Source organism: Pholcus phalangioides, unplaced genomic scaffold, assembly GCF_987345545.1.
Source record: "Pholcus phalangioides strain wild (caught in Gottingen) unplaced genomic scaffold, Ppha-v1.0 ptg000003l_1, whole genome shotgun sequence".
Taxonomy (NCBI): Eukaryota; Metazoa; Arthropoda; class Arachnida; order Araneae; family Pholcidae; genus Pholcus; species Pholcus phalangioides.
In genome coordinates this window covers 44,562,426-44,586,974 of record NW_028301596.1, presented here as the reverse complement: position 1 = coordinate 44,586,974, position 24,549 = coordinate 44,562,426, and the positions used below count along the sequence as shown (strand labels likewise).

General features: G+C 37.0%; 2 protein-coding genes across 2 annotated transcripts; both read right to left on the bottom strand.

Annotated features, from left to right (window-relative positions):
* Nucleotides 1-4,022: 4,022 nt before the first annotated feature.
* Nucleotides 4,023-13,935, bottom strand: LOC149088657 (uncharacterized). The gene is made up of 4 exons (XM_089253066.1): nucleotides 13,626-13,935; nucleotides 13,285-13,411; nucleotides 11,848-11,963; nucleotides 4,023-4,248 (listed from the first exon to the last, which is right to left on the bottom strand). Exons 1-4 carry the CDS (start codon nucleotides 13,671-13,673, stop codon nucleotides 4,123-4,125), a joined length of 417 nt encoding a protein of 138 aa, XP_089109192.1. The 5' UTR covers nucleotides 13,674-13,935; the 3' UTR covers nucleotides 4,023-4,122.
* Nucleotides 13,936-18,803: 4,868 nt separating this feature from the next.
* LOC149088656 (U3-aranetoxin-Ce1a-like) lies at nucleotides 18,804-24,414 on the bottom strand. Its single transcript, XM_089248577.1, has 4 exons — nucleotides 24,276-24,414; nucleotides 24,045-24,159; nucleotides 20,947-21,062; nucleotides 18,804-19,067 (listed from the first exon to the last, which is right to left on the bottom strand). The coding sequence occupies exons 1-4, from the start codon at nucleotides 24,321-24,323 to the stop codon at nucleotides 19,029-19,031; spliced, it is 318 nt and encodes a 105-aa protein (XP_089104703.1). The 5' UTR covers nucleotides 24,324-24,414; the 3' UTR covers nucleotides 18,804-19,028.
* Between the last annotated feature and the right edge of the window lie 135 nt (nucleotides 24,415-24,549).

Below are 24,549 nucleotides of genomic sequence, written 5' to 3'. Positions count from 1 at the left end.
AGGGTCGTCATTTCAACTTTTTCCGGGGGGGGGGGACATAGAACATGTACTCAAGGTATGCATATACAGTAAAACCTCGATAAGTCGTCACCTCAAGTTATCGAAAATTATGACGGTTTAAGCGGAGTGCCGTCAGTTTCAATGTGCGATGTTATGAAAATCGCATAAATTTAGAGTAATATGAAATTTATTAAAGTATGAATCAAAATAACAATATTAATAAAATTTATAGATCGCGGAAGAAAAAATAATAGCCATTTTTTACCTTTTTCATCTCTTATTACTTAAATTATTGTGGTAAAATGTACTGTACACTTTGATTTATACTAGTAATTTTTAATTTAGACTAACAGTTGCTGCTCTGTTAGTCTAAAGCTATAAGTAGCTTTTCTTCATAATAGAACTCTCTATTGCACATTAATTTTACACAGACATCAAATTTAATTTTAGTGTTTGAATTCTTCATCAGTAGTTCATGATGCAACTACAAAGTAATCTCGAACACCTTCGACTTGGTCGAGGGGCCCTGGGCAGGGAAAAGTAAACATAAGACCTCGACTTGGGAAAGAATGTCTAATTTTTTTCAACAAAGATATTTTGTTTAAATTTCAAGCCCTAAATTAGTAGAGCTCATGCTTTCTATGATTATTTATTATCCGTACCCGCGTTGCACTTTGACTTGATGAATTTGATTTACGTAATTTTTGATTTCCTTGCACTATGTGTAATCTTTGACGTATCAGTAAATTTTGGTTTTGCCGGAGATGCCCTGGTCCCCCCACCCCTTAGGGGCCGAAGTGCTTACGTTGCTTCTTGCGACAGAGCCTGGGTGTCTCGCGGTTTGTCCAGTTTCTCCAGTAGAGCCCATGCAGAAATGAGATCTAGCTTGAACAGTCCCCAACGTTCCAAAAACCATAGTCGGCAAATGAACTTCCCCAGCGTAACTTTCGTTACTCAAACTGTTCCGTTTGGGTAAATAGAATTTTATGGTGACTTTTAAGCATATGGCAATGCTTAAAAGCTCTTTTTTTAATGGGAGCCATAAAAATAGTCTGCCCCACTTTCCCAAATTTTTTCATAGTGACGAGTTAACCGAAATTAGCGACGAGTAAACGAGGGTTTCATAACATTGTTGTCTATGAGAGGTGGAAGGGCCGGAAGAAAAATGACGACTTAACCGGAGTGACGACTTATTAGGGTGACGACTTAACGAGGTTTTACTGTGTATATATATATATATATATTTGTATACATATATACTATTTATAGTGTATTTTCAAAAGCCGGGGGAGCAACGCCCCCCCCCCCTCCGACCCCCCCAAATGACGGGCCTGGCGTCCTGTAAGTTCTAATTCGGCCTTTATTTCATCAATCTTTCGTCGTGGAGGTATGGGGTTCCAGTGTGAAATGCTCAAAATGTGTTCAGAAATCACTCGTTATACCAGTTTCCACAGTCAAAGCAGTTTGTCAGAAAATAAATGAAAAAACTATATGTCCTAAAAACCCAATTAGAACGTTGTTTTGACTCCCAGAGCCGTCTTAAGAGCATCATGGGCCCCCGGGCCAAGTGATTTTTCTGAGGCCCTACATCGCAAATTCTCGAGAAATTCAACTACTTTTCATTTTTCTGAGGCCCCTTGTCTCTCGAGGCCCCCGGGCCGTGCCCGGATGGACCCATGCGTTAAGACGGCACTAGTCTCTCCTGAGAACAACAAAAAATCATTTCACGTTTCAAAGTGGAATATTTACAGAGATATTTGCATTCAAAAATGTGGAGAAAAGTTAGGAAAGACCAGCATAAACTAGCGGACAAAGCTTCTGACCCTCATTTACGCTGTTCCTCCCCAGCTTTTCTTCGATTTTTGAATTCAAATATCTCAGCGAATACTGCACTTTGAAACATGAATGTTTTTTTGTTTTGTTGGTCTTAGGAGAGACAGTGCAACAACTTTCAAATTTGGTTTTTAGGATAGGGTGTTCATATAAAAATTTCGTTTTTATTTTTATTTTGTGGTACACTGAGTTTCACTTCCAAAACCGGTTCAGGGTTTTTAATGAACACACTTTGAGCATTTTCTTTTAAACTGAAACCGTACCTCTATATATATATACATATATATATATATATACACAGGGTGATTATAAAAAACTATCCCGACATATGGGCCCCTAACTATCATACCATTCACAGAAACTGAATGAAATTTTGGCATAAGGTATTTTGAGGTATGCGCTCAAGAATGATATGGAAAACAACAGTGTCACTCTAACAGTTACGGTTGCAGTGAGAAAATTTCGAAAATATCAAATGGCAACACCAAGTTTTTTGTATTGGAATGCGATCTCCATTGTGAAAAACCCTAAATAGCGTTCGAACGGCAACTGTAGCATGAAAATCACCGGCGGTAGATAGGCTAAAAGTGAGGACAACCAATAAGGACAGAGAAGCAGCATAAAATAAAGCATTTTATTGTGTTTTCCACATGCCTTGTGGAGGACTAATCAGGCTGGGACCTCAGCCGAAGAAACGGTGTGACGAATGAAACGAACATTAATGCTCTGGTGCACGGCAAAGTCCTTTTTCCTTGCCTAGCTCCGGGGATTTTCGTGTTACAGGTGCCATTCCAACGCTATTTAGTGTTTTTCAGTATGGAGATCGCATTCCAATACAAAAAACTTGGTGTTGCCATTTGATATTTTCGAAATTTTCTCACTGTAACCGTAACTGTTAGAGTGACACTGTTGTTTTCCATATCATTCTTGAGCGCATACCTCAAAATACCTCATGCCAAAATTTCATTCAGTTTCTGTGAATGGTATGATAGTTAGGGGCCCATATGTCGGGATAGTTTTTTTATAATCACCCCGTATATACGACGAACGGTTGATGAGATAAAGGCCGATTAAGGACTTAAAGGACACACTGTATATACAATATATTATATCAAAATTTAAGTAATGATGCTAAACTTTGGCAGCTATTTAGTATGATGGAAAATAAACTTTCAATTTATATTGATTAGGGGTCATTCAAGTATTACGTCAGCATCGATGGGGGGGGGGGGGTTGGAAGATGATTACGTCATCAACCATCCTTTACAAAAATATGAAATATTCTTAACGGCAGCCTGAACTGAATCTCCTAGAGAGCCACTTTAGTGATCTATAAATATTTAGTGGATCCTTCAAGTAGTCTAGAAATGTGTTTGGGCCGATTAAGTACTCTAGAACTGGGCCACGCATCATTCAAGTGTTCCGTAATTATGCCGCGGATCACTTTAGTAATCTGGGTATGTGTGCCGGGGGTAACTTGAGTGAAGTAATGTGAAACCCCCGGGGTTCGATCCCCCGCCCCTCCAATACATATTCTCGGGAGGGACAGAGCCTGGGTCGGGTCTGGTCCTGTGTCGCGGGTCACTTAAGTGACCCGTGAATGTGCCATGGACCTACTTGTGTGACCTGAAAAATGTGCCACGGGTATACTTGAGTGAACTGAAAATGTGCCGCTTAATTCATTTTTACAAAATTAGGTTTGAGGGGGCAGGCCACATCAGATAACCCCCTGGGCCACATTTGGTCCACGGGCCAAGGATTTATCATTATATGGCTTGGTTACAATGAATTTCTTATTAGGAAATTTTGAGTTCTTATCCGTCGAATAGCATTGAACAAATAGCATCGAATAGCATCAACAAAATTGATTATAATAACATATAAAGGCATTTTCTTTCGCAATTTTGATTTTTTTTTTAAATATTTTTTCATTTAAAAAATGATTTTTTTATTGTTTGGGGTGGGGGGGGGGGCAAGAGCCCCTCCCCGCGTACGATCTTTGATTCCACCAATGTGATAGGAGGTAAGATGGCAGAGATGACGACATTTTGCTGACGGGGGGGGGGGGGGGTAGTCAAAAATGGCTGAAAAATTGCTGACGTAATACTTGAACGGCCCATTAAAGTGAATGTGATGAAAACGCATGCCAAAAATGGTTAGGATAACCCAAATGAAGAGAAAACCTTATTTTAGTATTTATTTTCCGCCACTGACACTTTATAGTTTGTTTTTAACTGGAAAATTCTATGAATTTCTACAGTAACGTTAGTAGTTTGAAAAATCATGTTCTCAACTTGAATTCGGAGGGAAGACCATGTCGAATAAGCTGTTCGAAGCTTCGCCGACGTCATGTTTTGCTTTCTTCTGAGACTTCTTCTTCTTCTGCTCGCACATTGGATAACTATATATTGGATACTGGAGAAATAAATAAAATTTACATCAAAATAATTTTTATTCAAGCTAACTGAAATGTACGTAAATACAAGCAAAAACATTCCATAGTGGTAAGAATAAAATGGTGACATAAAAAGAGCTCCGGATTTTTATGTCATTGCATCAGCAATTTAAAGCGGTGATTCTCAATCTGGGCCCATGTAGTCCCCCCCCCCCCTTCATGTGGTCCTAGGATATTCTGAGGGGGCTACGGGTGAAAAATCAGAAAATGAAAGAGCAGCCACAAGTTGTGAAGGAGAAGGCATAAAGTGCAGTGAAGAAATGCGGCTTCAAGTGAAATATGATGGGGGGGGGGGGAAATGTGATTATACTTCAAGAATGAAGCATAGATGTCTATAGCGACAGGGTCATCTTTACCCACGGGCTCATATGGACATGACTCGGGGGGGGCGGCCTCATATCCATAGTTGGGGGGGATACACAATGCAATTTGGTTTATGATTTTCAAATGAAGGGCTCACAAGCCAATTAGTGTAAGTCAATTTTCTGAAATTTCATTAATCTCGTATTGGCAGTGCCTTTTCATTGTTAAAACTTTCGGTTCTCAAAGAATTCAAGTCGATAACTTTACATTGCAAAAGCAGAAAGCGCCACTTATACTGACTACGAAATAAGGAGATACTTTAACCCCTTTGAGCGGCAATTAGAAATCATCAAATTCCCCTTCGAAATGCCATATCTTTTTTAATGAAAATGGCTTTTTTTTTTTCCGATTTTCAGCAAACTAAGGGGTATAGGGAAGAGTTTTTCATTAAGAAATCTTTCCGCAAACTATCTGTGCTTGTCAATGCTGAAATAAGAGGCTTTTATGGAGACGAGATATATCGTCATTACCACTTAAAGGGTTCAAACATCTTTTTATTTCATTTCCAATGTTTATTGACTTATACTAATAATTGCCTTCTGAGCTCTTCAAGTGTAAGTAGGCTTATATGAGGGCTGGATGAGGTGTCAAAAAATGTTTACCCAGAGAAAAAGGTCCAAAATAATGCTTCTTTTGACCTTTTTCATGGGTTTAGTGACCCTCTTTTGTGTTAGCAGATATGCTGCTACAAATTGCACATATTTTGTGCCTGCAATTTAGTAACTACACAAAGAAAATTCCAGGCGCCAATACCAATTTTTTAGTCGCCATGGTGACCTGGCGCCTGTAAATATGTAAGCTGTTACTTCCAGCTGAGTATGGTGCCCCAGAACATCACTTTGCCTGAGGACCCATTATTTCGAGACGCCGTGCATAAAAACCTCACTTGAAGTAAGCTCATTGAAATCTAGTCCAGAGTAGGCGCTGACCCAGGGTGATGTGTTGAGAAAGTTGATTTATTACGTAGTTTCGTTGAGTCTGCCTCGTCTCGTATTTCACACAGACATATTTTTCCCCATATAATTCGGCTCTTATGATCACCCACCTTCTCTCTGGATCCGTGCCTATCCAGAGTTCCAGCAGAGATCGATCTTATTCAGGGACGTCGGAAGTGTTTCGAACCTGTGGGTGCTCGTCTTGAGTTCTATGTAGGAAATTTCGATTTCTGAATCAATTCTGTGGATGCTCGGACCTGTTTTACAAACTTCCGTGGGTGCTCGAGCACCCATAGCACCCCCGGCTCCGACGCCACTGATCTTACTTATAAAACGTTTACCCAATATAAATTCAGTTTTGATGAAATTCAATACAACAAGTAGAAAGAGTTTCTACTTGGATGAGGGTAGGAGGGTCCTGGGCGTTTGTCAGAAACACACGAGAAGGAAATTGGTAGGGCCGTAGGTTAAAAAGGGTTAAGAAACCCCGATTTAAAGCATAAATCTTCAAGTCATTGCTCACGACACTCGAAGTTTTTTGGGTATGAACCAGAAACTCAAACTTACAATATCTAATAATTAATATAAAAGAGACCATTATAAGAACGACTTGCATTCAAAATGTTTTTGTTAAATCAAGGGGGGACAAGGGACGTGTTCAAATGAAAATTTCTTATTATTGTATATTTCTTGCTAAAAATGCTTTGATGACATTTCAGTATCAATATAATAATAATTTCAGGTCTCTTAGTTTAAAAAATATGTGTTTCGACAAGCTTTTGCCGCCTTATTAGTGTCGACACCAAAAGGCGCCAAACTGAAACGGTCATTTTTTGGTGATTTCTTTTGTGTCCGGCGTCTTTTTTTTTTTTTCCCCCCCACAGAAAAGCATCAATTTTTTTATATATTTTTCTCTATACGCATGCATCAATAATTTGTAGCATACATTTTACTGTGTGATTATATTTTTATGATAATTTTGGCAAAAAAAAAAAATAACAAGTTGACAATGATGAAAAATTTGCAAATTTATGCCACAAAAACAAGTATATATATTTAATTATTAATTAATGATTTCTCATAACACAAAATGCATGCAAGAAATCATTGGTATATGCCTACAGACCAAAAAGAAAATTCAGTTAAATTTGAGACGCAGGGAGACAAAAAATGACTGTTCCAGTTTGGCCCCTTTTGGCACCAAGCTTGTTGAAACAAAACATTTTTAAACTAAGACACTTGAAATTGTAATCATATTGATAATGAAATGTCATTAAAACATTTTTAGCAAGTATTATACATTAATAAGAAATTTCATTTGAGCGTCCCTATTGTCCTCTCAAGTCCTCAAAATTGGAGTATCTGAATTGGATTTTCCATTGCTGTTTTTGTATTATGAGCCAAGTCGCCATTAATGAAAACTCCATCTCAGTCCGACGAGAGATTATGACCCCCTAAGAAAACCATTGGTGCCATTTTTTTGTTTTAAAAACTGATAAAGATATTAAAATATCAAAATATATTGAAAATTGAAGCTGATCCTCTGGGCTTTATGTAAAAAAAACAACAAAATCAGTAAAACAGTGGTTCTCAACCGGTACTCCGTGTGCAACTCCCAGGGGCTCCGCGGCGACTCGAGGAAAATAAAATGAATCAGTAAATTTGATAGATAAGTAAATAAGAGAGGCCTACAAGGTTCTGCCATAAAAATTATGTACAAAAAAGGGCTCCTAGAATCATACAGGGCTCCGCCATAGAAATTATATACTGAAAAGGTCAAAAAAGGTTGAGAACCGCTGCAGTAAAAGATCACTCGGATGGTCCGTGAACGTTACCAAATCGCGTTGGGAGCCTACTCTCCGAAATGGCGAGTAACCATGATTTAAAGCCATAGACTTAAGATATAAATAGACCGCGCACGCTATTCATAAAACTTGTCGAACGTGAAGAAAAGATGAGCAGTATTGTCGGGGAAAGAACAGGTTCTGCGCTATTACATTTGGCGCGTTTTCGCAGAAGCTAGGATGTTGCTGTAACGAAATTTGACTCAATTCGATCAAGTTGATGAAAACTTTCCTTCATTTTTTCAATGAATTTCACTCATTTTTATGTGAAATATTTAGGGAGTATCAGATTTGAAAAAATAAATTCTATAAAATAAACAAATATTGGAAAACGGAACAACGTATATGTTGTAAAGCCTAATTCATTTATATTTTTAAATATTCTCTTCATTCACTTTGTCGCTTTTAATTTCGAAAATTTATTTATACTAGGGGTTATTAAAACAAAAATATATCTTTCCAGAACATTACAATTACTCTATATACTCATAATTAATGTATAATTAATTATAATGCATCATATTATGTTATGTAATGTAACACATTCACACTCATACCATATTCAGTCATGAAACAATATTCAAACAATAAGAAAAAGTTTCATTTCTAACATTCCTGAAAAACCTTTTATAACCTCATCACACAAAACTGTAAACACTTACATAATATTTCAGGATTAAAATAGATTTTACTCAAGAAAATTACAGAATCTCATCATCAATTTCTCTAAATTATAAGAATTAAAATTCCATGTAGAGTATATATGTAATAACTTAAAGTGTGTGTATATATATATATATATATATATATATAATATTTTAGGATATAATATTTCATATATATAATATAATATTTACACATGTCACATATATATATATATGTGACATATGTAATCTCTTCGCTCCAAAAGTATGCATATGTTAATCTTAATTTAAGGTATTAAATCGTTTTTAGAATGATTCTTTTTCAAGATAACATCTGAGGTACACAATATATGACTTCAGGTCTTAGTACAGATATTGACTCAAAAAATCAATTGAATAATTAATTTTCTTGTTTGAAGCGGCAATTTCACATACAAAAAACAAATTAATGAATAAAAAAATTTCTTTTCTGTAATAGCTTTATCTCAGGTGTGAAGAGGGGTAAAAATACTATTATTTTTAGAGGTTGTTATGCATTTTTATGCAAAACTGCAATTGTCTAGAGGGGGGGGGGAAGTTTTCCTCACATTCTATTTAAATAGAATATTTTTCATCAATTTCTCCTTCTGAAAAGCATATTTTCTTCCAAGTTGAGCAAAACTCGAATGAACTCACTAGCTCGCCAAATCTCGCCAAATCTTGCGGAGACGTATATTTCAGTTAAAACTTCATAAAACTCACAATTTCAATCATTTATTGCCAAAAATTCTATTAAAACATTTAATAATGATTCATGACATTTGAATTTTACCAAAACTTGGAACTTTAATTGAATTAAATCCAAAATGGAGTCGTTAAAAACTGAGATTACGTCAGAAATCCATTGCATCGTCAATTTAATATTCCAATTTTTAATTTATAAGAAGAGGAATAAGCAAAAAAGTATTCCCTTGTGAAAGGATACTGGTCCCCCTTTCCTAAACCGCTCAGAACATCCGAAAGCTGCGCAAGTGTTGGCCATTCTAATCAAAAATAAGACAGCGCGTGTAGATCGTCATACGAGTAGCCATAAGGAAAGCATTGCCAGCGAGATTCCCTGACCAGCCTTTCGACTGGAGTCACGTGACTCCGGATCTTTGCTTCACATTGTAACCCCTCGCGCGCACTCTATAGTATTATTACTCTGTGTTTAAAGCAGAGGACTTCAACATGTTTCGAGTCGCGAGCACTGCCTATACCCATCGTCAAAAGGAGTGGTTCTCAACCGGGGGCCCTAGGATATTCCAGGGGAAGGCCATGGAAGAAAATCTTGCAAAAGGAGAGCCACGGCTGCTGATTAGAAGGGGGTGGGGGGCATGAAGAAATTTGTGAAAACAGTGACCAAAAAAATTTAATTTCAAACAAAATGCATAGAATATCATATTCGAAATTTTCTCCCTATTTAAATGACATTAACATGAGGAAGGAAATAAAAAATAGAGTGTTGCATATAAATGCATAGAATACAGTGCGTATGACATTTTATTGCTAGGGGCATACTTCCAATTATTACAGAAAGGTATCCAAAAATATCCTTTTGTAAATATTACAAAAGGTATCCAAATAACGTGAAGTACTCAGATATGTCATTCATATTGCCAGTTGTTTTGTATAGTTATTAAAATAAATATGTTATTTTTTGAAATGGACACTCTGCGGTCAAAAACCCAATGACCAAGTTGTTGCCCTGTCTCTCCCGATGCCAACTGAAAAATTCCCACGCTTCTGAGTGCAATGCGATATTCGAATTCAAGAAATGAAGGAAAGTTGGGAAAAAAACAGCTTTAAATACGGAAAAAACCATTTTGCCTGCATTTAATGCTGATTAGAAGCGCGAAAATTTGTCATCAGGACAGACAAGGCTCTTTCTAATTGAATTTTTGATCACGGGGGTGTGTGTATGAAATGTTAACATCTTTATTTTAATAACTATACAAAACAACTTGCAACGGGAATGGCATATATGAGTAGTTCACGTTATTTGGATACCTTTCATAATTGGACTCTGGGATCAACGATTCATCAGTGAAATACCATACGCCCTGTTGTCTGTGCACCCTGCATATACAGTGTCACTAATAAATCTGACATTATTTTTTTGCAATCTGAAAGAAGGTTTGTATTGTTTTGTTCTTAATTTTTATTTCAAATATCAAATAAGGATTTTAACAAAAATAAGTCGAAAACGTATTTAGTTACTATGGGAAAATGTTTTAATGAAGGTGCAAGCTTTGTTTTCTTAAATTGTAAAATTGATAAATTGTTACTATGTGTTTGTTCAGAGCCTGAACAAGTTAGTGTAGAATGTAGATCTTTTGACAATAATTCGGAGACACTATTCACCTCTATACTTATACACGAAATGCTCAGCTATGCAAAATACTTGGGTAGACCGGGGATGACCGTCACACTTTTTTACATTTCAGTTAATTTCGTGTATGTGTAATTAAAACCAATCCTAATGTTTAATGAATCTACATCAAGTTTGAACATTCTGCGTGTACTAGAACTTTCTGCGGATACAAAAAATCACTCTTCCTATGAAAGATAAATTTTTAAAAATTTCTTGTCGAGTGTGACAACCAACTCCATATACGGGACAAGTCGTCGCAGACTATGGGGTACTTTGTCACACAACATTACTTAGCTATTCACTCATTATGAACATTGGAAAATGGTAGAACTAAATAAGCTTTATAAAATTTATCATGAATTCTCTTGTTCAACTCTATTTTATTGTCAATCTGCCCATCAAAATGGGAGATATAGAATACTATATAGATATTTTTTATTCATCCCTCTTCTTTTGCTTGTTACACTAGAAAATTGTGAATGTTGATAATGTAATTGAACTGAAATTTAATTCGAATTTTACTTATGGCCGCTTTTGAACAGTAATTTCGGCTATTGTGACAAGCGTTCGCACTTGTAGACTTGTAGTGGCACCTTAACAAAAAGTAAGGAGAAGGGTACAACGGGTCTCGTACAGTGTAAAGTGGAATAAGAGCCTCCAAATTATTGAGAATTTTTATGAATACACATATGCAACATTCTATCAGTAAATAAATAAATTCAAGGGTATTATGTCATTTAAAAAATTTTATCTTAAAAAAAAATATTCCAATCATCGCGGGATGATTGAACAGGTCACGGTGCTCATCATCTGTGAATGATGGGAGCACTCCGAAGGTAAATGTAACTAAAATTTATCACAAACCGTGCGTAGTTGCCTTACTATGAGTCATTACTTTTGTATACCTTTCATCCCATTTAAGTAGACCCAGGAAGTTGAGAGTTTTCTTTGCATTCGCAACTGCCACGAACCCTTCCAGGACCTGCTGGTCACGGCGGAGGGCTCACCCGAGCCAACAAGCCAATGAGGGAAAACGTGGTTCATAACCTGGTGCTTGGCCACAAAGGGCTCAAGCTCAATAGAGCTACAAAGACATCAGAAGAGCTCATCGGAATTAGTTGTATAATAGAAATTTTAAAAAAATCTATATATACTTTTTTTTTTTGATAATGTGTTTTTATATTCATGTATTTTATATGCTTAATAAAGCACCCGACACCGGCCAGTCCCATCATCCGGGGCAATGGTTAAAGTTGACAATGGTCGATAGAGCCTGGGCGGTGCACGGTATGAAATGAAATGTTACGAACCCTTCGTTGAGAGCCTATTAGATAGAACATAATTAATAAAATTATTGCAATATTATTGCACGGGTACTTACGCCACCAAGAACCAAAAGCTTCCGGGTCTTGCATTCCAGCTCGTGGCGGCAAGGACAAATAAATTCGTAGGTTTCGTCATCCGTCGCCATATTCAAAGTCATGAAACACAGATCACCTGTATAATTAAAGTGCTATTGTTAGAGACGTGTACGCTTTAATGTACATTAATATATATAGTGACTATAATTAAAGTTCCTGTACTTTTTCTTCAAAAACTAATTATCCGAATACAGCTAAATTGTCAGGGTATCTTAACGAGGCCATAGGAGAGAGATTTACGCAATAAAAAAAAAAAGTGTTACATTTTCGGTCACCAGCTGAATAAGTGGCACTTTTTATTGCATTTTCCCCATGGGGACCATATAGCGTATACACAGAGTTCCAATGGAATACGTCCTCCAGAAAGAGCGCTACATACTTATACAGCGCCCGTCAGTATAATACTTCACTAAACACCAACTCTGGCCATATCGCTATATTGCAATTTACTGTCATTAATGACATGGGTTGGAAATGAAGGCGCGCTGTCTACCGGTGATCGTCTCAAGCTCGTTAGGGGAAAATATCTATGTCCTTCCCTCGGATTTGAACCCGGGTCCATAACAGCAACCCTCACGGTGGTAGATGAGCATCATAGCCACCGCGCCACTCGGGTATCCCGCCAGGGATAACAACAGTAAGGGCGGGATAACAACATGTTTGCTTGTTCAGTATGAAATTTTTTTTTCTTCGTTACTTTAGAGCTGAGAGAAAGCGTACCACCGTGTGCTTTTAGTAAGACGAATCCTCCTCATCTCAATCATGAGTAAATACAGTGAAACCTGTATGAGACGGAATGTCAAGAGATTGAAATAATATTCCGTTTTAGGCTGGCATTACACTATGAAAGTTTGGTAAAAATGCTTTTATAAAAGTTGAAAATGTAACCAATAAGAGCATTGGTAACAACATTCTAGCAAATGCAATCGATGACCTTACTGGTTGTATTTTTCGAGTTTTATATAAATGAACTTTTATGAAACCTTTATAGTGTAATCCCAGACTTAGACAGATTTCCGTTTTAGGCCGTTACTGCTCTGTAAAAGTTTGATAAAAATTATTTTATAAAACTTGAAAAATCTAGCCAATAAGCACATCTGTTATATTCGAGCGAACTTTGCTGATCCGCCTTATTTTAGTTTTATAAACGAACTTTTATCAAACTTTTGTAGTGTAATGCCGGCCTTATACAGGTGCAAATCAAAACGCTAATCATTGAACAGACTATATATTGATTCCGTTTAAGACAGGTTTCCGTCTCATACAGTGTCCGTCTTAGACAGGTTTCACTGTAAATTACACAGTCAAATGAGATTTTTCTACGTCTAAAAAGTTCAACGATGATCAAATGAATCTTAATTAAGCTTATAATTAAAAATGCACGTGTTTTTGAATACCTTCTTTCAGTCTTTTCTCGCAAAGTCCCCCAGATGTAAGGTCACGGTCATCGTCGTCCCAAACGCAGCATTCGTCATAATCACAGTCGGCTCCGGTTTTACAAGTCCCGTTGACTTTCCCGTATGCCTTAATAAAAAAATTATGCTTCCTTCATATTTTCTTAACAAAATATCTATGGAAAAATGCAACGAAATTTTTATTCTCAATGTTCTAAGATTTCTATCTAGAGCCATTTTGTACGGTTTTGGATTCCATTTCCTTACCTCGATTTCTACTTAAGTTACTCGATAATTATTTTATTTCAGTATAAATTATATTTATTATGATAAATGTGATTTACCTTTGAGTTCATCACAAGGAAGAGGACCATCGCGATCAGAAAAGCCATCTTGAAAGGGTTGAAGCGTCCACTATGGAGTTGGAAAACGATGTCTTTGAAAGCGTATAATTGTGTTCGTAACACACACGCAGTAGGTGGTTTTTCGTTCCTTTCGGCGTCGGTTTTGTGACGATAAATTAAATGATATAACACGAAAATATAAAATGTCTTTTGAAAACACGTCTAAAAACAAGGATGGGCCTCGAAAACTGCACGAGTTTTCTTCTTTTTCCGTGAAAATTTCAATGTTAACCATCATTCTTATTATGATGATGATATATTTAGACAATACAATAAACTTTTCTTTTTGTTGGATGACGTCATTCGCTAGTTTTTGAAAATTCTCAAATGCTGGACAATGGAGAGAGAGAGAGCCTTTACATCGTTGATATGTAAACTTGTTCATGTATATGTAAATTTGACTGTAAATTGTACAGAGTCAAACATATAGAGTGTATTTTTGAATAAATTTAGATTCAATCATTCCAGTGTGGAAACTGAATGAAATACGAATTTCAAAATAACGTTTTAATCTCTCTCTCTTGCAGACCGTAATATTATACAGGGTGGGCAAAAAGTCCGTAAAAACTAAAAATGCATAAAAACCGGAAAAAATAACCGAAATAAAAAACGGTTTGCAGGGTTAGCATCGCTAGGTCAAGGGAATTTTTTTTGACAGGAAAAAAATAACTTAAAAAAGCAGCCGATAGGTGGCGCTGACGTACACAAGTCAAAGAAAAGATACGTGTATAACGAACAGAATGACTCCAAATCGTTTTTTCAGCAGTATGTGTTCCACATGACCACCACCACAGGGGACAACAAATAGCAGGCGAGTCACAAATCCAGCAATGGCAGAGTGCAGCAGGTCAGGATGTTATACAGTCAAACCTCGTTAATGAGTCACTCTTGGGAGCGCAAAAATATGACTTAGCAAGCGGAGTGACTTGTTAAGCAGAGTAAGACATAGCTGTGCCAATTCCTGCCTGAGGATAATTGGGACTTCCAAAAAGTGACCCGGTAAGCGGAGTGGCGTGTTATCCGGGTGACGCACTAACGAGGTTTGACTGTACATGGCACCTCTCGGCGGATCGAATTTTTCAGTTCCGACAGATTGGATGGACTGGATCGATACACTTTTCTTTGACTTGTGTACTTCAGCAACACCTATCGGCTGTCTTAAAAAAATTTTAGTGACCTAGCGATGCTAACCCTGCAAACCGTTTTTTATTTCGATTATTTCTCCGGTTTTTATGCATTTTTAAAGTTTCTACGGACTTTTTGCTCACCCTGTAATTCTCGGTGTTTATGCAGCAGGTCGTGATTTCCGCAAAGTAGGGCATTTATTTAGGGGGGATTGGAGGGAATTTGAATAGCAAATTATTAGTAATTCCAAACAAATATTTACCTTCTATATCAGTGTTTCTCAACCGCCGGGCCCTAACACTAGTCTCACCGGGTCGTGAGTGATTCGAAGTTTCATTTTCCCCTTAAATTTCTCGGTGTATGACCTGTCCTTTCACTTACGCAAAAGAGATTTATCGGGCCTCGAGCTTCCAAAGGTTGAGAACCACTGCTGTATATAATCCGCCACATTTATCGACAGAGAAACTCAAGTCCAGTCTTGAACTATTTTGAGTTTGGAAGGAAAAATTCCTTTTCTGATGAAGAAAATTCATTAAAATTTAGAAATTCAATTTTTTATAACTCGTCAACTTCGGCGTTAAGATGTTGTACACTGGTGTAAGAAATTAAGAGAATTTGCAGACTTGGTCGATTATCTCTAGAACTACTGTACCGATTTTAATGAAATTTTATATGTACATACATTGATACAATACAAAACAAATAACCATTCAATAATTGTAATAATACACACGCATGATCGTGCGTAACACTCGTTAGAGTCAGAAGGTATGAAACAGCGGTTGCAGGATAAACAAAAAAAATGGGTTAATAGGGGGTATGGTCCCCTCTTACAGATATACAGGTCTCGCAGCGTGATTTCATTCTTGAAATAAGGCGGTTTATCATTTCCTGTGGCAATTGGTCCCACTCGTTCGGCAACGCTGTTTTCATTCCCTGGATGGTTCCCGGAGTGGGTTTGCGAGTTGCAATTGCCCTCCCCAGAGTGTCCCAGACATGCTCTATAGGGTTAAGGTCTGGAGATCTGGCTGGCCAGTCCATCCGGCGAATATCCTCACTCTCTAGAAAACCGTCGAGCAGAAGAGCTTTATGTGGCCTCGCGTTATCGTCCATTAAAATGAACTCAGGGCCAACTGCACCTCTGAAAAGGCGAACATAAGGCTCCAAGACCTCATCCCTATACCTCACACCAGTCACAGTGCCTCTTTCAAAGACATGGAAAGGTGTGCGGCCATCCAGCATGATGCCTGCCCAGACCATTAAACCTCCTCCGCCATAATGATCGATTTCGCGGACATTGGAGGGTAGATAGCGGGTCCCTGGCTCTCTCCATATGAACGTACGGCGAGAATCGGTGCTTAGGCTGAACTCACCAGTGAAGAGAACGGTCGGCCATTGATCCATACTCCAATATCTATGCTCTCTGCAACATGATAAACGGATTCTCCTGTCCGTAGAAGTGAGCGGGACGCAAACAGCAGGTCATCTTGCAAACAACCCTCTCTCATGAAGTCTTTTGGAAACAGTCACCCTTGATACACGGGTTCCTGTGGCTGCATACAAGTCACGAGAGAGCTGTAGCACTCCTGTTACGCCTCGCTATAATCGATAAATGGCGATCTTCTCTGGCCGTCGTGGCTCTTGGACGACCTTGCCCAGGCTTTCTCTCGATGGATCCGGTATTCTGGAACTGTTTCCATAAGTTACACACGATGCTGGGCGTTAAATTGAACTCTCTACAAATCTGGACTTGAGATTGGCCTCCCCACAATTCGCCACCTCATTCCATCATCTAAACGTTGGTGGTTACACATTTTTACTGTTACAATTTGAAATTAACCGATTGCTGCAAAATAACACCAAGAAATTCGCCGAGGTGTGCTAGCGAACGAAATGCGTCTTAACTTACGCGCGCTTATAAAGCCTGTTTCTCTACTGGCTCCGCCTACACACACGTGTACGCTTACGTATTTGACGTACAAGATTTGCATTTTTGTCTAGAAGCAGTGGTTTTACATTCAGTTCAGTTCTTTTCATGAAATTCGATAAAATTTTTGAATTCAAATATCTGCTACAGGATCATTTCTGAGCATTCTTTTAAATTGGAATCATACCTGGACGACGGACGGTTCATGAGATAAAGGTCACATTAGCATTTACAGGACACCGTGTATAGTCCATCACTACAGGGTGGTTTAGAAAAGATGGGGGGAAAAATTTTAAGAGGTGATAGTACACAGCAATACAAACAATTGCCATCAAATGTCTAACATGAAACGCGAACGCACTAGCGTATTACGAAACGGCCGCTCCGCAAACGTTATAACGGCATTCCTGAAATTTATCGGGAGAAAAAGTACACCCATGTACGCAAATGTAATCTGGGGAAGAAGAAGAAACCGTATACAGACATGCATTTCACAGGGTGTGAAATGCGTGCCTGCTTCTTCAGTATTACCAAAGTGCGCCATTATCCCGTACGTTAAAACTGTTAGAACGGTTGCACGTTGGAATAACTTCACAGGGCTGGCGTCCGCGCTTTTTATTCACTGTGACGCAGATTAGCATACGGTTTCTTCTTCTTCCCCAGGTTACATTTTCGTACATGATGTTCTTTTTCTCCCGATAAACTCCGACGGGAATGCCGTTTTAACGTTTGCGGAGCGGCCGTTTCGAAAAGCGTTTGCGTTTCATGTTAGACCATGCATTCCTTGATGACAATTGTTTGTCTGTATTGGTGCGTACCATCACCTCTTAAAGTTTTCCCCCCCATCTTTTCTGAATCACCCTGTATGTATATCCCCGATAAACATACTTGTAGAGAATGGAATCGCAGTAGCGTAGTAGGTCGCCTTCAGTGGACGACGACAGACCCCACTTAATAGTCCGTGAGACGTCCCTCATCTCAAATATATAAATTACTCTGCTCAAAACAATTAGGGGATTTGTGTATTATTTATATTTAAGTTTATTATTATTTATTTATTATTTATTTGAATTTATTGAATATCAGTTGATGTTTAAGTCTTGCGATACGATCTTTGTGAATACCTAACAATGTTCTTTGCTAATATTTCATCAATTAAAATGTTTAAAAATTACAATTAAATAAAAACTACATTTATCCTAATTGTTTTGACCAGTGTATTTTCCTTAAATGAATCATCATCAACCCCACATCGACTGTATTCCGTAGGTCAGAGTTTCTGAATCTTTTTCAGCCGCGACCCGAAATCAGCAACAAGATCAGCTTCGCGACCCATGAGACTGTTTCCGAAATTAGGACCAGTGGACCATATAGGACCATAGTGACGCAATAAGTGCATTTATCACAGGTGAGTGGATTTTTACGACTCCTCTGAAAAGCCACTGCGAATCGAAGACCGGGTCGTGGCTCAGAAATCCTTTACTGTAAGTGGATTAGCACGTCCATTCTTGGAAGCCCTTTTGAAAGAAGTTTAGGTCATGTTCTATAACTTAACAATTCCTGGCCATAAGTGAATTTGTATGACCCACCTCAGAATCCCACTGCGAATGAAGTTTTGGTCGTGTTACATAGGTCAAGAATCCCTGGCTGTTAGTGGATTTTTGCGACCCATCTCGGAAGAACTTGTGAATCCAGTTTGGGTCATGACCCATAGGTCAAGAGCCCGGAGCTGTAACTGAATTTGTGCGACCTATATCGGATGCCCCTGCTAATGAAGTTTCGATCGTGATCCATAACTCAAGAATCAATAGCTGTAAGTAGATTCCTACGACCATTTTCGGAGCCCCTGCGAATCCAGTTTCGGTCGGGACCCATAGCTCAGAGCCTCCCCACTGGCTGTTAATAGATTAGAACTGTTTAGATTTGGACAGCAACAAATCTCTTAAGCCCCTTTTGGGTCGCGAAATTAAGAACCCCTACCATAAGTTAACTAGAATAAAGCCAGTTTGAGTTAACTTGAAACGCTATGCTGTGTTATTAAGCTTAATTTAAGAAAATCCACACATATATTTGAAACGCTTTATTATGAAATGTAGAGAAATTGCAAAAATTTGAAAAAATAAATAAAAAATCATGAAAAAAAAACATATTTTGAATAATTTTTCAAAATGGAGTCTATTCCCCTCCCCCCCCCCCCCTTCAATCTCGTGAATACTAAATGTACGGAGGATACATTTATACTTGAATCACGTTACAAGAAAGAATATTCATCTTCACATGATCCATGGAGTTTACGGCTCACCACACTTGGATTGGTATAAAATCATTTGCTGAAAGAAACATGTAAAACGTGTCACGTGAATCAAAGACTACATGCATATCAACAACAATACATCGCAACATGCATAAATGGGAAAATAATGTACATGTATGCGCAAGCTACATCAAGTGTCCGTAGCCCCCTACACCTGAAATGTGAGAAAATGACTGATATGTACGGGGGAAAACATTGTTAAATCTACTGTTCTATCACTTTGCTCTCCTCCCAACCAGGGCCCGTATTTCGCATGGGCAAGTGGGACACGTGTTTAAGGCCCCCAACATGTTCCCTTGTCCTGCGTACGCCTCTGCCTCAAAGAAGACAAGAAAAAAAAGGGCCCCAAAAAATTTGCATTTGCCCAGGGCTCGAACTTATGAGGCACAGTCTCATAATTTCCTCCCTCCCGTTTCACCAATGCGTACGCCGGTCGTCAACTACGAAATATGGCAGCGAAATCTCAAAGGATCACTGGGGGCTCAAGTGGGAGCCCGCAACACCAAGTTCCTTTGCCCGGCAACTCCGAAATAAGGCGGCGAGAGCCCAACCGATAGCTGGAAGCTGAGATGTATGCTCGCAACACAAAGCCCCTTTGGCAGGCGCCTGGGCCGTCGGCAACTTCAAAATAATGCAGCAAAAGCTCAACTGATCGCTGGGGACTCAACTGGGAGCCCGCAATACAAAGTCATTGTGGCCAGCACCTGTTCCCGAAACCCGCTATGTATCCATAGGGGATATAAGCTGGATGGTGTACGGCGTGAAATGAAATGAAATGTCTACGGCCCTGTCGTCACCAACGTTAAACGAAAAATAAGACGAAAGTTAGGGACCCTTTATCCTAACAACAAGGCCACTGACCTCTTTACCGGCTAACAATCAGCACATAATAATGTAAGAACAATAAATTGTTTTCTCATCCAAACCCCCTTACGGACCCTCAAACCTCTTCAAAGAACCCCAAGGGGTGACTCAATCGTAGGTAAGGGGAAGTCGAACAAGAAATCTTGTTTTTACCGTGAGGTGAGGCATTTCGCTCATTGGTGATTGGCCCCTCTCCCGCGATGGCATCATCATCATCATCATTACACCCTTCCACTTCAGAACCCCTCCGGTCATTTTCGCTCTCCGCCACCTCCTCTAGTATGTACGGCACTTCTACCAACACCCCTAATGCATTTGTCGAGGCTAGCCGCCCTATTACCTCGCCCCTTCACGATGTGTTCAGACTTAGGCGGCCCGAGATACATTAACAGTTCACTTAAGCGGCCCGTTGCATATTTATAGATCACCTAAGTGGCTCTCGGCAAATTTCCAGATTCCCTCAAGTGACCCGCGGTACAATTTCAGATCACCAGAGGGACTCGCGGTACATTTCTAGATGTTTCAAGTGGCTCGCTCAACATTTTCAGATGACCAAAGTGGCCTGTGGAACCAGGTAACTCAATTGGCTCTCGACACGTTTCGAAACCAGTGAAGTGACGCGCACTCCCCAAAACGTTGAGCACCCTTGCATTATTGTTTCTCCCTATACCAGGTTGTCGCAACCAAGTCCGACTAGATAGGAAGATGTAGGCACCCCATCTAGTCGACCCCGTCACTAGTGCTGTTAATTGATGCACGCGTGTAAATTGCTATCATGTGTTTCTAACAAGGATTAGCAACTTTGTGCATAATATCAGACTGGCAATGTGCACAAATCTGTGGTGTTTGGTCAGAACATGATATCTCCATATGTATTTGTGTGTATACTTTATTTTTTATTTTCGAATGGCAATGAAAATGCTTATATCTCAAAAATGTGATATCTCAAAAGTTGTCATGTTCTGAAAAAACACCACAGAAATCTTTTCATTCCTTTGAAATCGTTGCCATTCCTCAAATCAAAAACTTACCCCATCCTTCTCTTCCAGTCTTAAAGGTTTGCATTCGAGTCCACTTTTGCAAGGGCAGAGAATTACGTATTTACCATCTTTCTTAGCTTTCTCAGAATCCGGGAAACAGAAAGAACCTTAAAAATGAAAAACAAAGCATTCTAATAAAAATCAAAACAGTAGAAACCTCCCTCCTTTGCACAGATACGCAAAGAAAATTACATAAGAAATATTGTGCAAAGTTAGCAAGAACTGAATTTACATCTTTTGGAAAAATTAATCAGACGATATTTGGATGTTGTAGCTGCTCAATAACGGAAATACATGTAGCAAAAAAATTTTGGCAGTATTTCTAAAAAAAAATGTAACACTTTGGGACACATTTGCCTAGAAATAGAATTTCAATAAGAAAATTAATGTTCCTCTAAATACTTTACAAACATCTATTAATTCACTGAATCCCAAATGCGGGAGAAAAAAACGATGTTATGGAAAAATATTACGAAAAATATTTATTTGAAAAATTATAAAAAAAAATTAAGTATCTTAAATAAAAATTCAAAAACATGCATTTATTCTGAACATTCTTATATTTTATGCTTTTATTCTGAAAATTCTTAGATTTTATACATTTATTCTGAATATTCTAAGATTTTATGCTTTTATTCTGAATATTCTTAGATTTTATGCTTTTATTCTGAATATTCTTAGATTTTATGCTTTTATTCTGAATATTCTTAGATTTTATGCTTTTATTCTGAATATTCTTATATTTTATGCTTTTATTCTGAATATTCTTATATTTTATGCTTTTATTCTGAAAATCCTTAGATTTTATACATTTATTCTGAATATTCTAAGATTTTATGCTTTTATTCTGAATATTCTTATATTTTATGCTTTTATTCTGAATATTCTAAGATTTTATGCTTTTATTCTGAATATTCTTATATTTTATGCTTTTATTCTGAATATTCTTATATTTTATGCTTTTATTCTAAATATTCTTATATTTTATGCTTTTATTCTGAATATTCTTATATTTTATGCTTTTATTCTGAAAATCCTTAGATTTTATGCTTTTATTCTGAATATTCTAAGATTTTATGCTTTTATTCTGAATATTCTTAGATTTTATACATTTATTCTGAATATTCTAAGATTTTATGCTTTTATTCTGAATATTCTTAGATTTTATGCTTTTATTCTGAATATTCTTAGATTTTATGCTTTTATTCTGAATATTCTTAGATTTTATGCTTTTATTCTGAATATTCTTAGATTTTATGCTCTTATTCTGAATATTCTTATATTTTATGCTTTTATTCTGAATATTCTTATATTTTATGCTTTTATTCTGAATATTCTTATATTTTATGCTTTTATTCTGGAAATCCTTAGATTTTATACATTTATTCTGAATATTCTAAGATTTTATGCTTTTATTCTGAATATTCTTAGATTTTATACATTTATTCTGAATATTCTAAGATTTTATGCTTTTATTCTGAATATTCTTAGATTTTATGCTTTTATTCTGAATATTCTTAGATTTTATGCTTTTATTCTGAATATTCTTAGATTTTATGCTTTTATTCTGAATATTCTTAGATTTTATGCTCTTATTCTGAATATTCTTATATTTTATGCTTTTATTCTGAATATTCTTATATTTTATGCTTTTATTCTGGAAATCCTTAGATTTTATACATTTATTCTGAATATTCTTAGATTTTATACATTTATTCTGAATATTCTAAGATTTTATGCTTTTATTCTGAATATTCTTAGATTTTATGCTTTTATTCTGAATATTCTTAGATTTTATGCTTTTATTCTGAATATTCTTAGATTTTATGCTTTTATTCTGAATATTCTTAGATTTTATGCTCTTATTCTGAATATTCTTATATTTTATGCTTTTATTCTGAATATTCTTATATTTTATGCTTTTATTCTGGAAATCCTTAGATTTTATACATTTATTCTGAATATTCTTAGATTTTATACATTTATTCTGAATATTCTAAGATTTTATGCTTTTATTCTGAATATTCTTAGATTTTATGCTTTTATTCTGAATATTCTTAGATTTTATGCTTTTATTCTGAATATTCTTAGATTTTATGCTTTTATTCTGAATATTCTTAGATTTTATGCTTTTATTCTGAATATTCTTAGATTTTATGCTTTTATTCTAAATATTCTTAGATTTTATACATTTATTCTGAAAGTTCTTAGATTTCGTGAATTTATATGCATTCGTTCTAAGAATTCTTAGATTTCGTTCCTTTATATGTATTCGTTCTAAGAATTCTTAGATTTTATTCACTTATATGCATTAATTCTAAAAACGCCAAAATATGCATTTGCATGCAAGGTGTACTGTAAGTCCCGATGCAGCCTTTATCTCATCAACCGTTCGTCGCAGAGGCATGGTTTCTAATTTAAAAGAATGCTCAAAATACGTTCAGAAATCACCCTGTACCAGTTTTGAGAGTGAAGATACAGTGTGTCACGAAGTGAAGAACCGAAATCTCTATACGGTTTCCCCCAGTCCTCAAACTCCAAATCAGAAAGTTGTTGCCCGGTCTCTTTTGAGGCCAAGAGAAAAAAAATTCAGTCTTCAAGTGCAATATTTGCTGATGCATTTGGAGAAAAGTTGGGAAAGAACAGCATAACTGAGGGAAAGAAGCGTTGCCCGTTACTGTATACTGTTCTTTTCAAACTTTTCGCCGATTTTTCATTTACAATATCTCAATGCACTTGGAGACGTGGATTTTTTTCCAGTTCAAGTCAGGAGAGAAAGAGGAACAATTTCAAAAATATAGCAACCCAATTAAAAATGCAATTAACAAAAATTGCAAACAATATATACACATGATAAAATGTTATACAACGTATATTAGAGACGCATAAAAATTTATATTATATTATATTTATTTATTTTGAGGCACAAACTGTATTTTTACTCCCAAAACTAGTACAGAGTGATTTCTGAACACATTTTGAGCTTTTTTTTAAATTAGAAATATACCTCTAACGACGAACGGTTGATGAGATTAAGGCCACACTAAGATTTACAGGACACCCTGTACAATCTGGGCTCTTATAATCACCTTTCTCTACCCTCTTCTTGCATTTGGAGCTCGTGAACGAATGTATGTGTACGCAGCATTCATCCGACTCGCAGTCTTCTTGTGTCTCGCATTTTTGGCCCTTCTCGCACAGCGCCTAAATAAACGTGAAAAAAAATTAATTAATTGATCAAAACTCATTAGATACGGGAAGCCTTTGAAATTCAACCTCATTTTGTAACATTTAACACATAATTTTTTTTTCGCACTTACCAGGCACGTCAGACCCAAAACAACCAGGAAAAATACCAAAGTCTTCATCTTCGCCGTCCGTAGTTACTTAGAAACAAGTGAACAGTGCCTTTTTGTATGTTTTGGTGACATCAGATATCATTATCTTTAATATCTGTCGGTTCTCTAGAAGAAACGGCACCTGCTTATCATCGAATGTGCACCTACTTCTCAGATTCCGTTCGTAATCTTTCAATGACCTTCCCCCTCTAATAAAACGCAAAAAAATTGATGAGAATTTTCTACAGCATGATTA

Bases quoted from the DNA above. Each gene is read 5' to 3' on its own strand.
- LOC149088656 (XM_089248577.1), bottom strand. From the start codon at position 24,323: ATGAAGACTTTGGTATTTTTCCTGGTTGTTTTGGGTCTGACGTGCCTG. The intron at 24,160-24,275 runs GTAAGTGCGAAA...ACGTTTATTTAG, and splicing joins TTTTGGGTCTGACGTGCCTG to GCGCTGTGCGAGAAGGGCCA. The intron at 19,068-20,946 runs GTAAGTTTTTGA...TGTTTCTTTCAG, and splicing joins GACTGGAAGAGAAGGATGGG to CAAATGATTTTATACCAATC.
- LOC149088657 (XM_089253066.1), bottom strand. From the start codon at position 13,673: ATGGCTTTTCTGATCGCGATGGTCCTCTTCCTTGTGATGAACTCAAAG. The intron at 11,964-13,284 runs GTATTCAAAAAC...TTAATTATACAG, and splicing joins CGAGAAAAGACTGAAAGAAG to GTGATCTGTGTTTCATGACT. The intron at 4,249-11,847 runs GTAAGTACCCGT...TTATTTCTCCAG, and splicing joins AGCTTTTGGTTCTTGGTGGC to TATCCAATATATAGTTATCC.